This window comes from Heterodontus francisci, chromosome 26 (genome assembly GCF_036365525.1).
Source record: "Heterodontus francisci isolate sHetFra1 chromosome 26, sHetFra1.hap1, whole genome shotgun sequence".
Taxonomy (NCBI): Eukaryota; Metazoa; Chordata; class Chondrichthyes; order Heterodontiformes; family Heterodontidae; genus Heterodontus; species Heterodontus francisci.
In genome coordinates, this window is record NC_090396.1 from 36,851,827 (window position 1) to 36,869,080 (window position 17,254).

Sequence of the window (17,254 nt, forward strand, 5' to 3'; positions counted from 1 at the left end):
CGTTTGTCTCACTGCTGGAATATATCATCCATTAAAAAAACTATTTATATGTTAGTCAGGAATGTCAATGGTAAACAAAGTCCCTCTTAATCCTATCATTTGGTTAAATATATTATTAAATTTAACAGAGCTGGTAAGATTTTCACAGACTAAAAGATAATGAAAGATTCAAAGGAGAACACTCCTCTTTAAATGTCATTTTCTTTTGTGCCTTGTACCTCGTGATTTTGCTCTGTTTATCTTTGTTTGATAATGTTTTATCTTTCTTTGAAATAACTTTGTCTACAGCAGGCATTCCTTTGATTTTTAAAAAATGCTTTCTGCGTTTGAGGCATTGTTAAGAGGTATTTTATACATCTTTGGAACTGAGACTTTCAATAGTATCTCTCATGTCAATTCATATCACCTTTTGAGAAAACTCAATTTTTAAATGAGTTATCTATATGGCTTGGTTCAAAAACTGCATATCAAGTGTGAAACTGAGACCTACAGAGCAGGTCCAACCCAGGCGTGCATTATGCCTAACAGTCACCCACATTGGAAAATCTACCCTAAAATGTGTACAGGTGTGAAAAGTGTAATTTTAAAATCACAATCTTGCAAATGATGATCTAGAACTGGCAAATGTTCAATTCACACCACTATACACCTCAAACTACACAGTACAATATTAGAAAGAAACACATTAAAGCATTTATCAGAAGTTTCCTTTGTCTGCTATTTTATACTTTAATAATCATTGACTTATTAAAATAAGCACCTGTTATTAATATTCATGGAGCCGTTTCAACTTATTCAGTCTTTTCACAGATAATGAGCAACATAGAAAGTGATAAAACTGTACACTCTGTCTAACTCAGTGGTTCTCAAACTGGGGTCTGCGGGCACCTGGAGGTCCATGGAGACTTTGTAGGGGATTAGTGACACAGGCTGGCCTTACAGGTGAACTGCCCAGGGAACCGTGCCAAGATTAATCGAATGAGCGGCGGCCGGAGGCAAGCGTTGCTTTCTCTGCCGTGCTCCTGCTCTCCCCCTGCTCCCATAGCGCTCTCTCCATGCGCTGCTCCCCCCATATTCCTGCACACTCTGTGCTCCTGCTCTCCCCCGCTCCTCCAGTACTTCCTCCCTGCTGTGCTCTCCCCATGCTCCTGTTTTCTCCAAACTCCACCTCCTCTGGGCTCCTGCCATCTCCATGCACTGCCCTCTCCATGTTGCTACTCTCTCCGTGCTTCAGCCAAGGATAGACAGACTCTGTAGTGAGAAACAGACACACCCATCTCACTGTAAGTAAATACATGTTTTCTTAAAGGCATTATTGCAACGCTCTTCATGCAGGACTTTCATGTTATAAGTATTATACAGTATTATAATTTAGATGGGTGTGTCCGTGATAACATTTGAAAAGGGTCCCATCAACCAAACAAGTTTGAAAACCACTGATCTAAGGCATACTTCAGTCATCATTATACATTAGTTATCATGTTCTTAGCAACATATTCTTTTGGTAAAGTAATGATATATGTATTTATTAAAGATATTCATCACATAAATGACCATCTACTGTTTTGGATATGATGCAAAATGCTTTTAGAGGCCTCACACTCCCCAAAACTGAATGAAATGTGACTCCTAGCGGTCATATTAAACTGAAGCTTCTGTTTACCTTAGCAAGATGTGTCTGCAACTTATTTTTGGCATCAGCTGTCTCAGAGATGCGGTTTGTAAATGACACATTCAAAGTATTGAACTGGTTCCACATCTCACTGGAAACTGAATTAAGGAGATTTTCAATATCATCTCGGAGTTTAGCAGATGCAGCCCGTTCACTCTGTGATCGTAAGATATTATTATCTGTGTACTTGGCCCAAGACTCTGGAACTGAAATTCTGTTTTTAAAAAAACATATATTACAAAGACTTTAACACATCTCTACCTGCAGTCACCTTTTTTGAACATTTTGTTAAAGGAGAACAAACAGCGCTAGAAAGAAGAAAAATAAAGTGCTGCCCTGCAAAGTCAGGCAGAAATACAGAACTTCTCCTATGTATCCTGATTGTATCTAGATCACAGCTCTACAAAGGGCATACTTGTGTGATTCTCACTTTTTCCGAAGCTTTATAAGATTGACAAATGTCAAATGAATAGTGATTTTGCCAAGTAATTTTATTCACTTCACTGTTCTATTATTTTATATGTTTAATTGTTATATCAGACTGTGGCAGGAAGCTATTCATGGATTAAAAACCAGATTGTAATGAGACTACCGTTAAAAATGGTTACAGTTGTTATGGATAACTGAGAGTGTATTTATGTCATTTGCTTAATATCAATATATGCATTATACAACACAAAAAAACTTTTTTAAAAAGCCTGTGACATACCAAACTGTTCAGCAATTTCACTTTGAAAATCTGGGAAATGCTCGACCCATTCAGCATCACAATTACTTTCACCTCATCTTTCATAAAGAGAACATTCTTCTTCTTAAGAGGAGGCTTATTCATTATTCAAAGAGACAAAGCCCTTGACTTTAACCACCCCCATCCGGTAGGAGGGCATTGCAGGGTTAAAATACCAGGATCGAGCAAACTGACCCCATTCCGCCCCTTTAAATTTCAAACTGCAGAATTCAGGACATGAAGGAGTACCCGCAAATGGCAGGTCGGGGCCTAATTAGCATATCAAAGATGGCATCTGATGTTATCATTGGGCCTGCATCTTAAGATGAGGGGGACTGAGGAGAAAGTGAGGGAGAGGCCCGAGCTCTTGGATTCCTGGCAGTTGGACCGAAGAAGGAGCTGCTGCCTCCTCAAGGTACGTAATTCTTGTGGGCCAGGAGGAGCAGGTGTGCTCTTCTGCTGGCCCTCAAGGACGCCTTTGGTCTTCCCTAGCCTGATCTCCAGACTCCCTCCCCCATCCCCGACCTTCAGCCTCCTTCCCACAGCCCTGATCTCCAGCCTCCCTCTCCCAGTCCTGATCTTCAGCCTCCCTCCCCCATCCCTGATCTCCAGCCTCCCTCCCCCAGTCCTGATCTCCAGCCTCCCTCCCCCAGTCCTGATCTTCAGCCTCCCTCCCAAATCCCTGATCTCCAGCCTCCCTCCCCCAGCCCTGATCTTCAGCCTCCCTCCCCAATCCTCAGCCTCCTTCCCCCAGTCCTGATCTTCAGCCTCCCACCCCCATCCCCGATCTTCAGCCTCCCTCCCCCATCCCTGATCTCCAGCCTCCCTCCCCCTCCCTAATCCTCAGCCTCCTTCCCCCAGTCCTGATCTTCAGCCTCCCTCCCCCTCCCCAATCCTCAGCCTCCCTCCCCCATCCCTGATCTCCAGCCTCCCTCCCCCTCCCCAATCCTCAGCCTCCTTCCCCCAGTCCTGATCTTCAGCCTCCCTCCCCCATCCCCGATCTTCAGCCTCCCTCCCCCAGTCCTGATCTCCATCCTCCCCCATCCCTGATCTTCAGCCTCCCTCCCCCATCCCCGATCTTCAGCCTCCCTCCCCCAGTCCTGATCTTCAGCCTCCCTCCCCCATCCCTGATCTTCAGCCTCCCTCCCCCAGTCCTGATCTTCAGCCTCCCTCCCCCATCCCCGATCTTCAGCCTCCCTCCCCCAGTCCTGATCTCCAGCCTCCCTCCCCCATCCCCGATCTTCAGCCTCCCTCCCCCCAGTCCTGATCTCCAGCCTCCCTCCCCCATCCCCGATCTTCAGCCTCCCTCCCCCAGTCCTGATCTTCAGCCTCCCTCCCCCATCCCCGATCTTCAGCCTCCCTCCCCCAGTCCTGATCTCCAGCCTCCCTCCCACAGCCCTGCTCTCCAGCCTCCCTCCCCCATCCCCGATCTCCAGCCTCCCTCCCCCTCCCCAATCCTCAGCCTCCCTCCCCCATCCCTGAACTCCAGCCTCCCTCCCCCTCCCCAATCCTCAGCCTCCCTCCCCCATCCCTGATCTCCAGCCTCCCTCCCCCTCCCCAATCCTCAGCCTCCCTCCCCCATCCCTGATCACCAGCCTCCCTCCCCCTCCCCAATCCTCAGCCTCCTTCCCATAGTCCTCCCAATTTTGGGTCTCCCCTCCCCAGCCAGCTAACAGGTGGAAGGCAAGATACAAGATACAAATTACGGCTTGTCATTAAGATCAACAGGACATCCACATCCCAGCTGTGCTGGGTTTTTCAAATGATTTTGGCCTCACTCGCACCCTCCCCATCTACCCGGAAATATTGTTTGTCTCAGTTTGTTGCTAGAAATGTTTGCATTCTACTAAAACTAGTGTAAGTCACAAGCATCACAAAGCTCGAGCCTAAGCACCTGATCACATCTGAACAAAATTGTTTGTCACTTTGGTTGCGAAAGCGCTTGAGCTCTAGCATATGATGAGATGAACAAGACCCTGAAATATTGCTGAATTGCTTAGCTGCTGGTTTTTGCACCTGGACAAAAATTCTTATAAAAAGGTTAACAAATGTGTTATGCCTTTTGCCAATCAGTCAGCTTTAGCAAGACAGTACAACATTTAGATTAATACTTTCAAGACTTTTGCAATGTATTTAAATATTTTATTCATCTAAGAGGAGCAGTTATTCATTTAACAAGGACAGTAATCATTTGAAAGAATAGAAACGGGCTTTGCACACAGGGATTTCATTCTCTTAAATGTTTTATTCTATTAAGACTTAGTCATATAAATGTGCTTGACAATGTAACCTATGCTGTGATCATAGTTGGACCAAGCTTATTGCCATTAACATTCTTAAGACAATATGTTTCATATCCGTTTTTATATGTAGCAGAATCTGAAATATAAAATGAGTAGTTAAATCCTATTGGTAACTTATCATGGATGATTCATTCATGTCCCAGATTTTGTATTAAGAATAATGATGAGGCGAACAGCCCTCACCATTATCATGCAGCAAATCAGACAGCATCTTCTGGAGTTCACACATGCACAGTTAAGCATGGATATCCAGAGGCTGCTGCCTGATTTTCTCTGTTCCTCCACAAGCCTTTTTACACTGGTACCTTCCAATAAACTCAGTATTGAAATCCATGCAAGGACTTGAAGTTGCAGTACTTGCCCACTAAACATGCCAGAAAAAGTTATGGCTGGTGCATTCAGGTGTAAGTTGTTTTTAATGTCCCGATAAAACTTAAATACTGCCAAGCAACCTCTCTGGCATTGAAAATTTAATTTTACAAGTGTGGAGTTTCATTCCTTAAGAATTGAATTATTAGCATAGATTTGTTAATTTTTTTTAACGTTTATTAGCTTTCTAAATCCCTTCTTTCCCTCACTTTACTATGCTTTCTGTACATGATTTTACAATGAATTAAATATTCTAATTGGTACTTCCTAGTTTAGGATCTGTGTGACTCAGTGAGGATTCTGCAATCTGATTGGTTGAAGAGCCACACTGTTGTTTGTGTTGGCATACATGGCACAATTCCCCTGCGCTGAAACAGATGCCAGATGACAGAAGTTGCCACTCAAAGGCCCACGAAAAGTCTCTGGGCTGTAAACTTGATGAACGATGAGGGCCATTTATTTTCCATTGACCGCATGATCCAGGTCAATATTATTAATTTAATGAATTATCATACATGATGCAGCAATACTGATGATTCTGCAGAATTTATATTTATCATAGCATCATAAAATGATGCAGGCCTTCTGTGCCTGTGCCAGATCTTTGAAAGAGTTATCCAATTAGTCCCACTCGCAGCTTTATTTGGTCATATATTTCGTACCATGTGCAACAATTCGCATTGGAGAAGATGCAGAGGAGATTTACAAGAATGTTGTCAGGACTGGAGAATTTTAGCTGTGAGAAAATAAAAATCAGATAGTGTGGGTTTGTTTTCTTTGGAACAGAGGAGGCTGAGTGAGACTTAATTGAGGTTTATAAAATTATGAGAAGCCTAGGTCAGATAGGAAGGACCTACATCCATTAGCAGAGGGGTCAATAACCAGGGGATATGTAATGTGGTGTAGTGGTGACTTCGCTTTTAAGAAACTGGACCTTTAAGAGACCAGACCATTGATGCAACTGATAACATCATCATACTGGAAACAAGATTTTAAGAGACACATTTAGCACATGGCTTACAGAGAGCACATATACCAGCCAGGAAAAGACCTGGACCTGAGATCATGCAATGTTGGTAAGTAAGACAATAAATAGTATTTGTGTTGAATCTGAATGTAAAACCTGCAGTTATCATTTAGTGAAGACGTAAGAACACAGCACAACACTACAGGGCATAGATTTAAACTGAGTGGTTGAAGAAGAATTTTTTTTCACAGAGGGCAGTGGAGGTTTGGAACTCACTGCCTGAAAGGGTGGTACAGGGAGAAAAGCTCATGGCATTTAAAAATACTTGGATATGCATTTGAAGTACTGTAACCAACAAGGGTATGGATCAAGAACTGATTTTAGTTTAGTTTAGAGATACAGCACTGAAACAGGCCCTTCGGCCCACCGAGTCTGTGCCGACCATCAACCACCCATTTTATACTAATCCTACACTAATCCCATATTCCTACCACATCCCCACCTGTCCCTATATTTCCCTACCACCTACCTATACTAGGGGCAATTTATAATGGCCAATTAACCTATCAACCTGCAAGTCTTTGGCATGTGGAAGGAAACCGGAGCACCCGGAGGAAACCCACGCAGACACAGGGAGAACTTGCAAACTCCACACAGGCAGTACCCAGAATTGAACCCGGGTCGCTGGAGCTGTGAGGCTGCGGTGCTAACCACTGCGCCACTGTGCCGTAAGTGGGATTAAGGTGGATAGCTCTTTTTCAGCCGACACAGACACGATGGACCAAATGGCCTCCTTCTGTGTCATAAATTTCTACGATTTTATTAAATCTATTTGGGTTTTACATATTAATGTAATGCTCTGAATAGAAAAAATGTTCAATTACAATAATTTGGTAAAGAAAACAAATTACGTGTTTCAACTGAAGAAGAACAAAGTCAGCCTCCACTTGAATGCTTTCCTGGCCTTCATCCCCTACCTTCCATCAACATGAACTTATCCAAAACTCTGAAAGTCTACCCAAATGCCTTGTTAGGGGAAAGATTTTTGCTGACTTTTTCCTCCCTATGCATGCTCATTCCCATTTTCTTCCGAAGAGATTCTGAAAGAGACCGACCATCTAAACATGTTTACATTCAACAAGTATGAACAACCACAGTTCGGACCAATTCAGATTCAGTGTTAGTCTCTAGTATTTTGTTCAACCATCCAGTTTTAATGTAAATAACCCGACTGATTGTTCAATTATCTCTATCTGGTCCAACTAACACAGGAAAAAAAAACTTTTCTTCAAAGCAGCAAAAGTCTTGATTCATAATGATGCTATTAAGTAATATTCATGCACCTCTGTTATAACTACAACTATTGTTCCATGAGTGAACTTTAACCAGTGGATTTAGAAGCCAAGGCATTATTATTGGCAATTACTGGGTTTTGGTAGATGTTTAAAATTGAAGTCCCTCACTGTAACTTTACAAGTTTAAACATATTTAGTACGTGTATGTGAAAAGAATGTCTGTAACCAAGGAAGGTGTTACTTAGTCAACAGTAAGTACTCCAAGAAAAGGATAATAATTCTACTAATAAAGTTCAGGTTTAATGACTGATATTCTGGTTGGATTATTTTACAAATATTGCATAGATGTATTATACGAACTCTGTATTTTATCAGTTACAATGGAAAGTTACACTTCTGTTCCCTTTATTCCTCTCTCAAACAGCTGTTGCAAATACACATTCTTCTTCACCTTGATTGAGAGAGAGTTTGAACATTTCAAAGAACACGGGCTGAATTTTACGGGTCGGCTGATGGCATGGGGGCAGTGTAAAATTGAGGGGGAGGCTCCGGGAGGCCTTCCCGCCCGGCTCCAGCCTCCAGAAACCTTTATGGCAGTCTGGCGGGGGAAGGGAACGGCCCGCCCGCCCGAGGCCAATCAAGGCCCTTAAGTGGCCACTTAACGGCCACTTAAGGACCCTCACCCACCTCTACGGGTATTTTACCCGTGGCAGGCAGGCATGCTGGGGATGTGAAAGGCTGCCAGCGATAGCTGCTGGCCTTTCCGAGCACCAGAGGGGTGGTGCCATGGCAGTCGGGCACAGGGTGCTCGATTGAGGGCCACCCCCACCTCCCAACCCACCCCCAAGACACAAGACGCTCCCCCCTCCCCAAACGACCACACTAGCCTCACCAGTGCACAACCGATCTCCCTGGTGAGTTATGCCCAACTTTCCTTTCCTCCTGGCTCCAAGTCGTCGGCTGGGCTGCAGTCCCAGCAGTGGCCACCGCCACTGGAGGCGGGGGCGGGCGGTGAGGGGGTACCATTTCCATCACCTTCCTGCCCCTGCTGCAATTTCACAATCAGCGGCAGAGGTGACAAAAAGTCCATTCGCCCCAGGCCAATTAAGACCCTTAATTGGCCAATTAATTGTCACATAAGGGCCTCCTCCCACCGCCGCTGGCATATTACCAGTGGCAGATGGGTAGCTCAGAAGACCACTCAGTTAAACCTGGTAGCATCCTTGTGGGCTGTAGCGGGGGCCTTCCTGATCGGGCACCCTGTGCCTGATGAGGGACGCCCTGCGGCACAAGCGTCCCCACTGGAGCACCTCCCCTCCTCCTCTCAAGCACAGCAGCGGGGATTGCTGCCATGGAGCCTCGCCACCTCCGGGAGGATCAGGCCAGGCCCTCCCAGTATCGGCCTCCGTGGCGGACTGCTGCCGGTACCATCTTCCGGTCCCCCGCTGACACCACGGAGCCCGATGTCGTGGGCTTGGTAAAATATAGCCCGTGGGATTTTTTTAATGTCCACGTGAGTAGGCAAATGGGACCTCAATTTAACATTTCATCTGAAAGATGGCACCTCTGACAGTGCAGCACTCCCTCAACACTGCCCTGGCGTTTCTGCCTCAATTTTGTGATCAAATTTCTGTAATGGGACATGAACCCAGAACCTTTTGACTCAGAAGTGCAAGGGCCTCCACTGAGCAACAGCTATCATCTAATGTAAAGCACATGATTTAATTACCACCCTCTTGGACTAATCGGGCATATTTTCCTCTTTCGTGTTGGAGCATAAAATATAGAGAAACACTGGGGCTAATCTGCACTCACACTATGCTACCAATTCCTTTCAGAATGGTGGAGATTCCTTATGGAGCAGGAATGTACAGATCAAAATAGTATCTTCATTTACAATTAATAATAATGTAAAGCACAAAAATTAGCTAAAAGCACACCACATTAAAATACATTTCAGAGCAGGGAGGTTATGATGGAGCTGTACAAAATGCTGGTTAGGCTACAGCTGGAGTACTGTGTACAATTCTGCTCGTCACACTATAGGAGGGATGTGATTGCACTGGAGAGCGTGCAGAGGAGATTCACCAGGATGTTGCCTGGAGCATTTCAGCTAGAAGAGAGACTGGATCGGTTAGGATTATTTTCCTTAGAGCAGAAAAGGCTGAGGGGGGACCTGACTGAGGTATACAAAATTATGAGGGGCATAGATAGGGTAGATAGGAAGAAACGTTTTCCCTCAGCAGAGGTGTCAATAACCAGGGGGCATAGATTTAAGGTCAGGGGAAGGAGGTTTAGATGGGATTTGAGGACACAAAAATGTCACCCAGAGGGTGGTTGGAATCTGGAACACACTGCCTGACGGGGTGGTAGAGGCAGGAACCCTCACAACATTTAAGATGTATTTAGATGAGCACTTGAAACACCGTGGCATACAAGGCTATGGGCCAAGTGCTGGAAAATGGGATTAGAATAGATAGGCTTGATGGCTGGCATGGACACAGTGGGCCAAAGGGCCTATTTCTGTGCTTTATAACTCTATGACTCTATAAAATGAGAATGTCCAGAAGAGGTCAATTACCCTTGTAAGAATATTTTGGATTGAGTTCAAGTGTCTTTGCAACTTCAAAGAATAAAGTTCTTGTTTTTGCATGCCAAATTCAGCTGGTATTATGCACTCTCAAAACTTTTGTACAAGAATCTCGCTCAACCAGGGAGTGGAACAATCAGGTCTCTTGTTCTGATCAAACACCAGCTTTTTAAATAGCTGCCTGACTATTTCATATCTCTAGCTTTTAGGGGCCAAACAACAAATCTGTTAATTTTGTGACACAGAAGTTCCCAGAGGAACTAACAAACACCATGTATATCTTCAATTCACACTAAGGAATAGACGTCATAAATATTTGGCATGTATCAATGAAAATAATAGCAGTATACACATCTGTTTTAAGCATACAAATCTTCATAATGTTCTTTTTATTCAAAGAAATACCATAAACCTGTTAATTAAATCAATTTGCTCAAACAGACAATCTGACCTTGATGTTGACAAATCAAGCAATTCAAACTTTGCTACATGTGCTTGAAAATATAATTATAGACTTGAAAGACATTCGGTATTGGAATCTCAGTCATCTTTACTATGGAGAGACCATCACAGCAAATATCACCTCTACAAAATATTGGAATACAATAACCTCTTCTACAGAGATGTTGGAAACTTATTTTAAATAAGCATGCAAATGCATCATCTAAAATAATGAAGTAAAGATTTTCAGATGAATGTGTTAAGTATGTTAAATAATTTCAAGACTAATGTGCTTCCAAGCAACATAATAGCCAATTTGATTGAACACATATGAAAGGGTCTTCTCAATGTATAGAAGATGAAGGAATTGAAAGAAACGCAGGAAGCTATGGCAATACATTGTCTTCATTCTTTCAAAGATACTCTCTCGTAGATGTTCCTTCCAAGACTTTGCTAACTAGATTTGAATTACTAAGGCATTAAAAGGTTGATAAGATCACGACTGAATAGACTGTTCTCCTATCAATAATGTGAGTAAAAAATTGGTACAAGTCCAAAATGTGTTTTCCCATTTTATAATATCAGAGATCAAGACTCCACTGATAATTTGCATAAAATGTAACATTATGTAAATATTCACATTTAAGATTCTCAACTAACAGGAATTTTCTTAATTTAAAAAGTAATAGTACAGTAACTAGTCAATATGGTAATAGCTTACGTAGCATCTACACGATCCACCCCTCTGTAGTAGCTGATGCCATCAGATGTGTTCCGTAGCTGGTGACACTTCCCATCAATTCTGTAAGCTGCGTTTTTATCACTGATATCCTGTTCCAGCTCATGCTGGATTCCTCTATTTGATCTGCAAAAATAAACAACCTTGTTGTTTCAGTATGCGAGATAGGAAACCGATTGGGAAAAACAATACAAAAGCAAAATACAGCAGATGCTGGAAATCTGAAAGAGAATCAGAAAATGCTGGAAATACTCAACAGGTTAGGCAGCATCTGTGAAGAGAGAAACAGAGTTAACGTTTCAGATTGATAATCTTTTGTCAGAATATTCTGAATCCACAACACCAGTTTAGGCCAAGTTAGTAAGTTAAAAATCTAAAACACCAGTTTTAGGCTGAGTCACTACATTAAAAATCTACCCTACTGAGTTTATAGTAATAAGGAATACAACATTTCCTACTTTTCTATTATATTGCATGCAGTAGTTAACTGCAGTTTTAAGTGGTGTGGGTTTCAATGGTGACCTTTGACTAGTGTATATGCACAATGCTTATAAGAATCCTGAACAAACTAACCTATTTTCTTAAACTAATTGGAACGATACTACAGGCAGAATGATTAAGAATAATGTCTAGTTCAGACAGAGTTCTTCTTTCATGAGTTAACCTGGCATTAATTCTATTTTGATTCATAAATTTGGAGTCAATATACAGTCAATAGATCACTCGATGGGAAAGTAACTGTGATAACACTGCTATTATGAAAAGATTTACACATACCAGAGCTCACTGAGAATGGTTTCGTTGTCTGCAACTTAATTTCAAGACGTTTTTTCCCCATGTCTCACTCCCCAATTAATCAAGTCAGAGAACACTGGATAGGCATGGGGATTTATCATTCACTGAACAGAATTCTCTCCTCTTGTCTTTCCCCTTCATCATTTCAACTCTCAAAATGCTCACAAAACTCAACCTCTGGAAGAAAACTAACTGAATTTAAGTTGGAAGTAGCATTTGAATTTGGGTCCTCTAATCACAATCCTGAGCTATAGAATTGTGTAATTGTCTAATGGAGGACAGGAATAGAATCTTAATTCAGAAATTAGATTTGCCAATCTTATTGAAGTGGTTAATGAAACATATAAAACTTGAAAAACTTATCAGCACATAAACTACTAATCAATCATATTAATCTTTGATCACATTGGCTGTTTCCTTCTAAGTTATGTGAATTCATGGTTTATCTACAGTGAAAAATCACTAAACTAATATTTCTAATGAAATACTTTTTGGTGAACACCAAATAATGGAATACTGCAAAGCTTTATATAATTTATCCACAAATACACAAGACATTGATTTGCAATGGCCAATTTACAACTATAAACCTTTCAACGATGAAAAAGTTAAGAGGTAGAATGAACCTTAAAAAGGTCTTTCCCAGCTTTGGCAAGTTTACTTTGGTGTTTCCCCTAGATGCATGAGACTCACACATCAGGACCCAGTGAAACTAGAAGACATTTAATACACTATCAGAGGTGCATTAAAAACCAACTAAGAACTGAGAAAATTCACTAACTTAGGACATTTGTACGACCATGCTCTGGAGTTGGTTCAAGAGTTCACCTGCCTAGGCTCAACTATCACCAGTAACCTGTCTCTCGATGCAGAAATCAGCAAGCGCATGGGAAAGGCGTCCGCTGCTATGTCCAGACTGGCCAAGAGAGTGTGGGAAAATAGCGCACTGACATAGAACACAAAAGTCTGAGTGTATCAAGCCTGTGTCCTCAGTACCTTGCTCTATGGCAGCGAGGCCTGGACAACGTATGTCAGCCAAGCGCAACGTCTCAATTCATTCCATCTTCGCTGCCTCCAGAGAATCATTGGCATCAGGTGGCAGGACTGTATCTCCAACGCAGAAGTCCTCGAGGCGGCCAACATCCCCAGCATATACATCCCACTGAGCCAGCGGTGCTTGAGATGGCTTGGCCATGTGAGCCACATGGAAGATGGCAGGATCCCCAAGGACACATTGTACAGTGAGCTCACCACTGGTATCAGACCCACCGGCCGTCCATGTCTCCGCTTTAAAGACTCTACAAACGCGACATGAAATCCTGTGACATTGATCACAAGTCGTGGGAGTCAGTTGCCAGTGATCGCCAGAGCTGGCGGACAGCCATAAAGGCAGAGCTAAAGAGTGGCGAGTCGAAGCGACTTCGCTGTTGGCAGGAAAAAAGACAGAAGCGCAAGGGGAGAGCCAACTGTGTCACAGCCCCGATAACCAATTTTATCTGCAGCACCTGTGGAAGAGTCTGTCACTCTAGAATTGGCCTTTATAGCCACTCCAGGTGCTGCTCCACAAACCACTGACCACCTCCAGGCGCTTACCCATTGTCTCCCGAGACAAGGAGGCCAAAGAAGGAGAAGAAGAAGATTAAACTGACAGTCAAAGCAAAGGTATAAAGGTTTGAATTTATATGGACCTTCAGTACTCTACCACCATCCAACTAAATTTTAGTTCTCATTCCATTAAATTATTGTGTGTAGGCAAGTTGGCAATGGAATCACTATGCAAAAGCTAATATTATTCTAGTTAAAGGTTGCCATTACTTACAAAAGTCAGAAGTAACAAGATATTTCTCAATTAAAGATCATTTAAATTGTTATTTCCTTTTTGGTTTTTGTGTGCATGGTCACAACTTAATGCCACAGTAAAAAGAAATGATCTATAAAAATAGATTAACAGGATGTTTTAGTGACTTTATTCTGATTAAGAGTTCTAACTAGTTGATTTCTCATGGCAGTTCACATGATGAGCCAGAGATGGGAGTCATGGATGGAAAATTTGGAAGACTCCCTTACAGGCAAACCAGTATTCCCAGATGCTGGATCAGGATAATTAACCCATACAGTTTTATACAGTACAGGCACTGGATACTGCAAAGGCTATGGGCCCTGACAACATTCCAGCTCTAGCGCTGAAGACTTGCACTCCAGAACTTGCCGCGCCCTTAGCCAAGCTGTTCCAGTACAGCTACAACACTGGCATCTACCCGGCAATGTGAAAATTTCCCAGGTATGTCCTGTACACAAAAAGCAGGACAAATCCAACCCAGGCAATTACTGCCCCATCATTCTACTCTCGATCATCAGTAAAGTGATACAAGGGGTCGTCGACAGTGCTATCAAGTGGCACTTGCTGAGTAATGCTCAGTGACACTCTGTTTGGGTTCCGTCAGATCCACTCAGCTCGAGACCTCATTACAGCCTTGGTTCAAATATGGACAAAAGAGCTGAACTCAAGAGGTGAGGTGAGAGTGACTGCCCTTCACATCAAGGCAGCATTTGACTGAGTATGGCATCAAGGAGCCCTAGCAAAACTGGAGTCAATGGGAATCAGGGGGAAAACTCTCTGCTGGTTGGAGTCATACCCAGTGCAGAGGAAGATGGTTGTGGTTGTTGGAGGTCAATCATCTGAGCTCCAGGACATCACTGCAGGAGTTCCTCAGGGTAGAGTCCGAGGCCCAACCATCTTCAGCTGCTTCATCAATGACCTTCCTTCAATCATAAGGTCAGAAGTGGGGATGTTCGCTGATGATTGCACAATGTTCATCATCATTCATGACTTCTCAGATACTGAAGCAGTCTGTGTCCATATGCAGTAAGACCTGGACAATATCCAGGCTTAGACTGATAAGTGGCAAATAACATCCGGGTCACACAAGTGCCAGGCAATGACCATTTTCAACAAGAGAGAATCTAACCATCTGCTGGTGACATTCAATGGCATCACCATCGCTGAATTCCCAACTACCAACATCCTGAGAGTTACCATTGACCAGAAACTGAACTGGACCAGCCACATAAATACCGTGGCTAAAAGAGCAGGTCACAGGCTAGGAATCCTGATGTGAATAACTCACCTCCTGACTCCCAAAGATGGTGGACACACCATCTACAAGGCACAAGTCAGGAGTCTGATGGAATACTCTCCACTTGCCTGGATGGGTGCAGCTCCACAACACCCAAGAAGCTCGACACCATCCAGGACAAAGCAGCTCGCTTGATTGGCACCCCATCCAAAAACATTCACTCCCTTCACCACCGACGCACAGTGGCAGCAGTGTGTACCATCTACAAGATGCACTACAGCAATGCAACAAGGCTCCTTCGACAGCACCTTCCAAACCCGCGACCTCTACCAATTAGAAGGACAAGGGCAGCAAATGCATGGGAACACCACCACCTGCAAGTTCCCCTCCAAGCCACACACCATCCTGACATGGAACTATATCGCCGTTCCTTCACTGTCACTGGGTCAAAATCCTGGAACTCCCTTCCTAACAGCACTGTGGGTGTACCTACTGCACATGGATTGCAGTGGTTCAAGAAGGCAGCTCACCATCACCTTCTCAAGGGCAGCTAGGGATGGGCAATAAATGTTGGCCTCGCCAGCGATACCCACATCCCGGGAACAAATAAAATAAAAAAAAGTACTGTTTTATAACACAGGCCTGCTACCCTCTGACAGCAACCAAAGCTCTCATCCCTAGCAGAGCCAGAGTATATCTCTCCATGTAACAGGGTTCCCCACCCCCAACAAACAGATTATTGTACTTCATCCCATAACAGGGTATAGCTCATTCTCTCATCTCACAACACCATCATTTTCCTTGGCTGGGATTTTGTGTTGGGCAGGAGGCCATGCCCCCCAGCCAAAAAGTCGGTGGTTTTTTCATTCCCAGGCCCTTAACTGGTCGTGGGTGGGACTTCCACCTCCTTGAGGCAGAAATCCTACCTAATGCAGCTGCCGGCCAATCAGCAGGCCTGCAGCTCTTAGTCCCAGCAGCGTCACTGGGAGCGGTGGCCACCACTGGGACTACACCTAGCCACCACAGCAAGAGGAAGGACGTCCCCAGAACTATGGTACGTTTTTGGGGCTGCGCTGTAGACAATCGACCAGGCCCCAGCGAGGCAAGGGGTGTCATTTGAGGGGTGGCGGGGGGGGGAAGAGTGTTGTGCGTTGGAAGCATTTGGGGCTTTGGGCGTGGCCCTCTGTGGTTGATCAGGAGAGTCCCCCCCACCCACCCCAAGCCCACAAGAAGGCCACATGGTTTTACCAGATGGGGTTCTTGAGGCCTTTGCCGTATGGCCACCGAGGGTAAAACACCTGCTGTGGCAGGAGGAGGCCCTTAAGTGCCAGTTAATTGGCCACTAAAGGGCCTTAATTGTCCTGGGGCGGGGAGGCCATTTCTCGCCACCGCTGCCCCATGTAAAATTGCAGCGGGGGTGGGAGGAGATCGGAAACGACACCCACCTCCCCCACCTCCCACTCAATTTTACGCTCCCTCTCCCCACCCCCCCACCCCCACTCTCACCACTCCCCCGTCAATAGCCCGCTCATTTGGAGGCCATAAAATTCTGGCTCTTGTCTCTCTCTAACCCACGCCCTAATCAGATATTTCAGAGAATCTCCTTCCATTTCCTTCTCTCTTAGGAGGGCGTCTCTCCTTCCCCTCTCTCAAGAAGAATTTTCTCCCTCTCTTAAATAGTCCAACAGACTCCACCTCCCTCTTTTCTCCTTATTCATCAGGCCACAGTTTATCAAAATCACATTACCAGTTTTTCAAAGCATCTTAGCCCAATGGTGACTAAAAGCCAACCAATATTCCTTCTTTTAATTATGATGGAAAATGTAACATAAATGCACTGTCATTTTCTTCAACATTATTTTATTTAAAACTGTTCTGGTCAAATAACAGCAGATGATTTCTTTATTTTCTCTTTTTGGTTACTCTTGTCTCTCTTTCCAGCTTTTGTAGTTGTTTCCTAATTGTAGTTTCTCTATTTTCTCCCTTTCTTCTTTCTTTATTCCCACAATTTCAGTAAATCTTCTCTCTCTTTCTCTCTATATTTTCTGTAATATTTTCTGTACTCTACCCTTCTTTGTCTCTCACTCTGAGTTTCTGTGACTTTTTCTCTATTTTACCCATTTCTGTCTCATTGAAGTTTTCATTTTTTCTCTCCCTCTCTAGATATCTTCTATTCATCTCAATTTTTTCTTACTCTCCCTTTGGTCTTTAGTCCCTAGTCCCTGCCATCTTGTTTGCTTGATCTTGTATCTTTTTATTCTTTCAGCATCAGCCCCACC

General features: G+C 43.7%; 1 protein-coding gene across 2 annotated transcripts in view; it reads right to left on the reverse strand.

Moving 5' to 3' along the window:
* The window catches only part of tekt3 (tektin 3), a 39,139-nt gene that overhangs the window by 9,406 nt on the left and 12,479 nt on the right, over positions 1 to 17,254 (reverse strand). For both annotated transcript variants that reach the window (XM_068058692.1, XM_068058691.1), the window contains exons 5-6: positions 11,086 to 11,229; positions 1,664 to 1,886 (exon numbers count right to left, since the gene is read on the reverse strand). In XM_068058692.1, the coding sequence (XP_067914793.1) occupies positions 1,664 to 1,886; positions 11,086 to 11,229 (367 nt within the window). The remainder of the gene's footprint in view (positions 1 to 1,663; positions 1,887 to 11,085; positions 11,230 to 17,254) is intronic.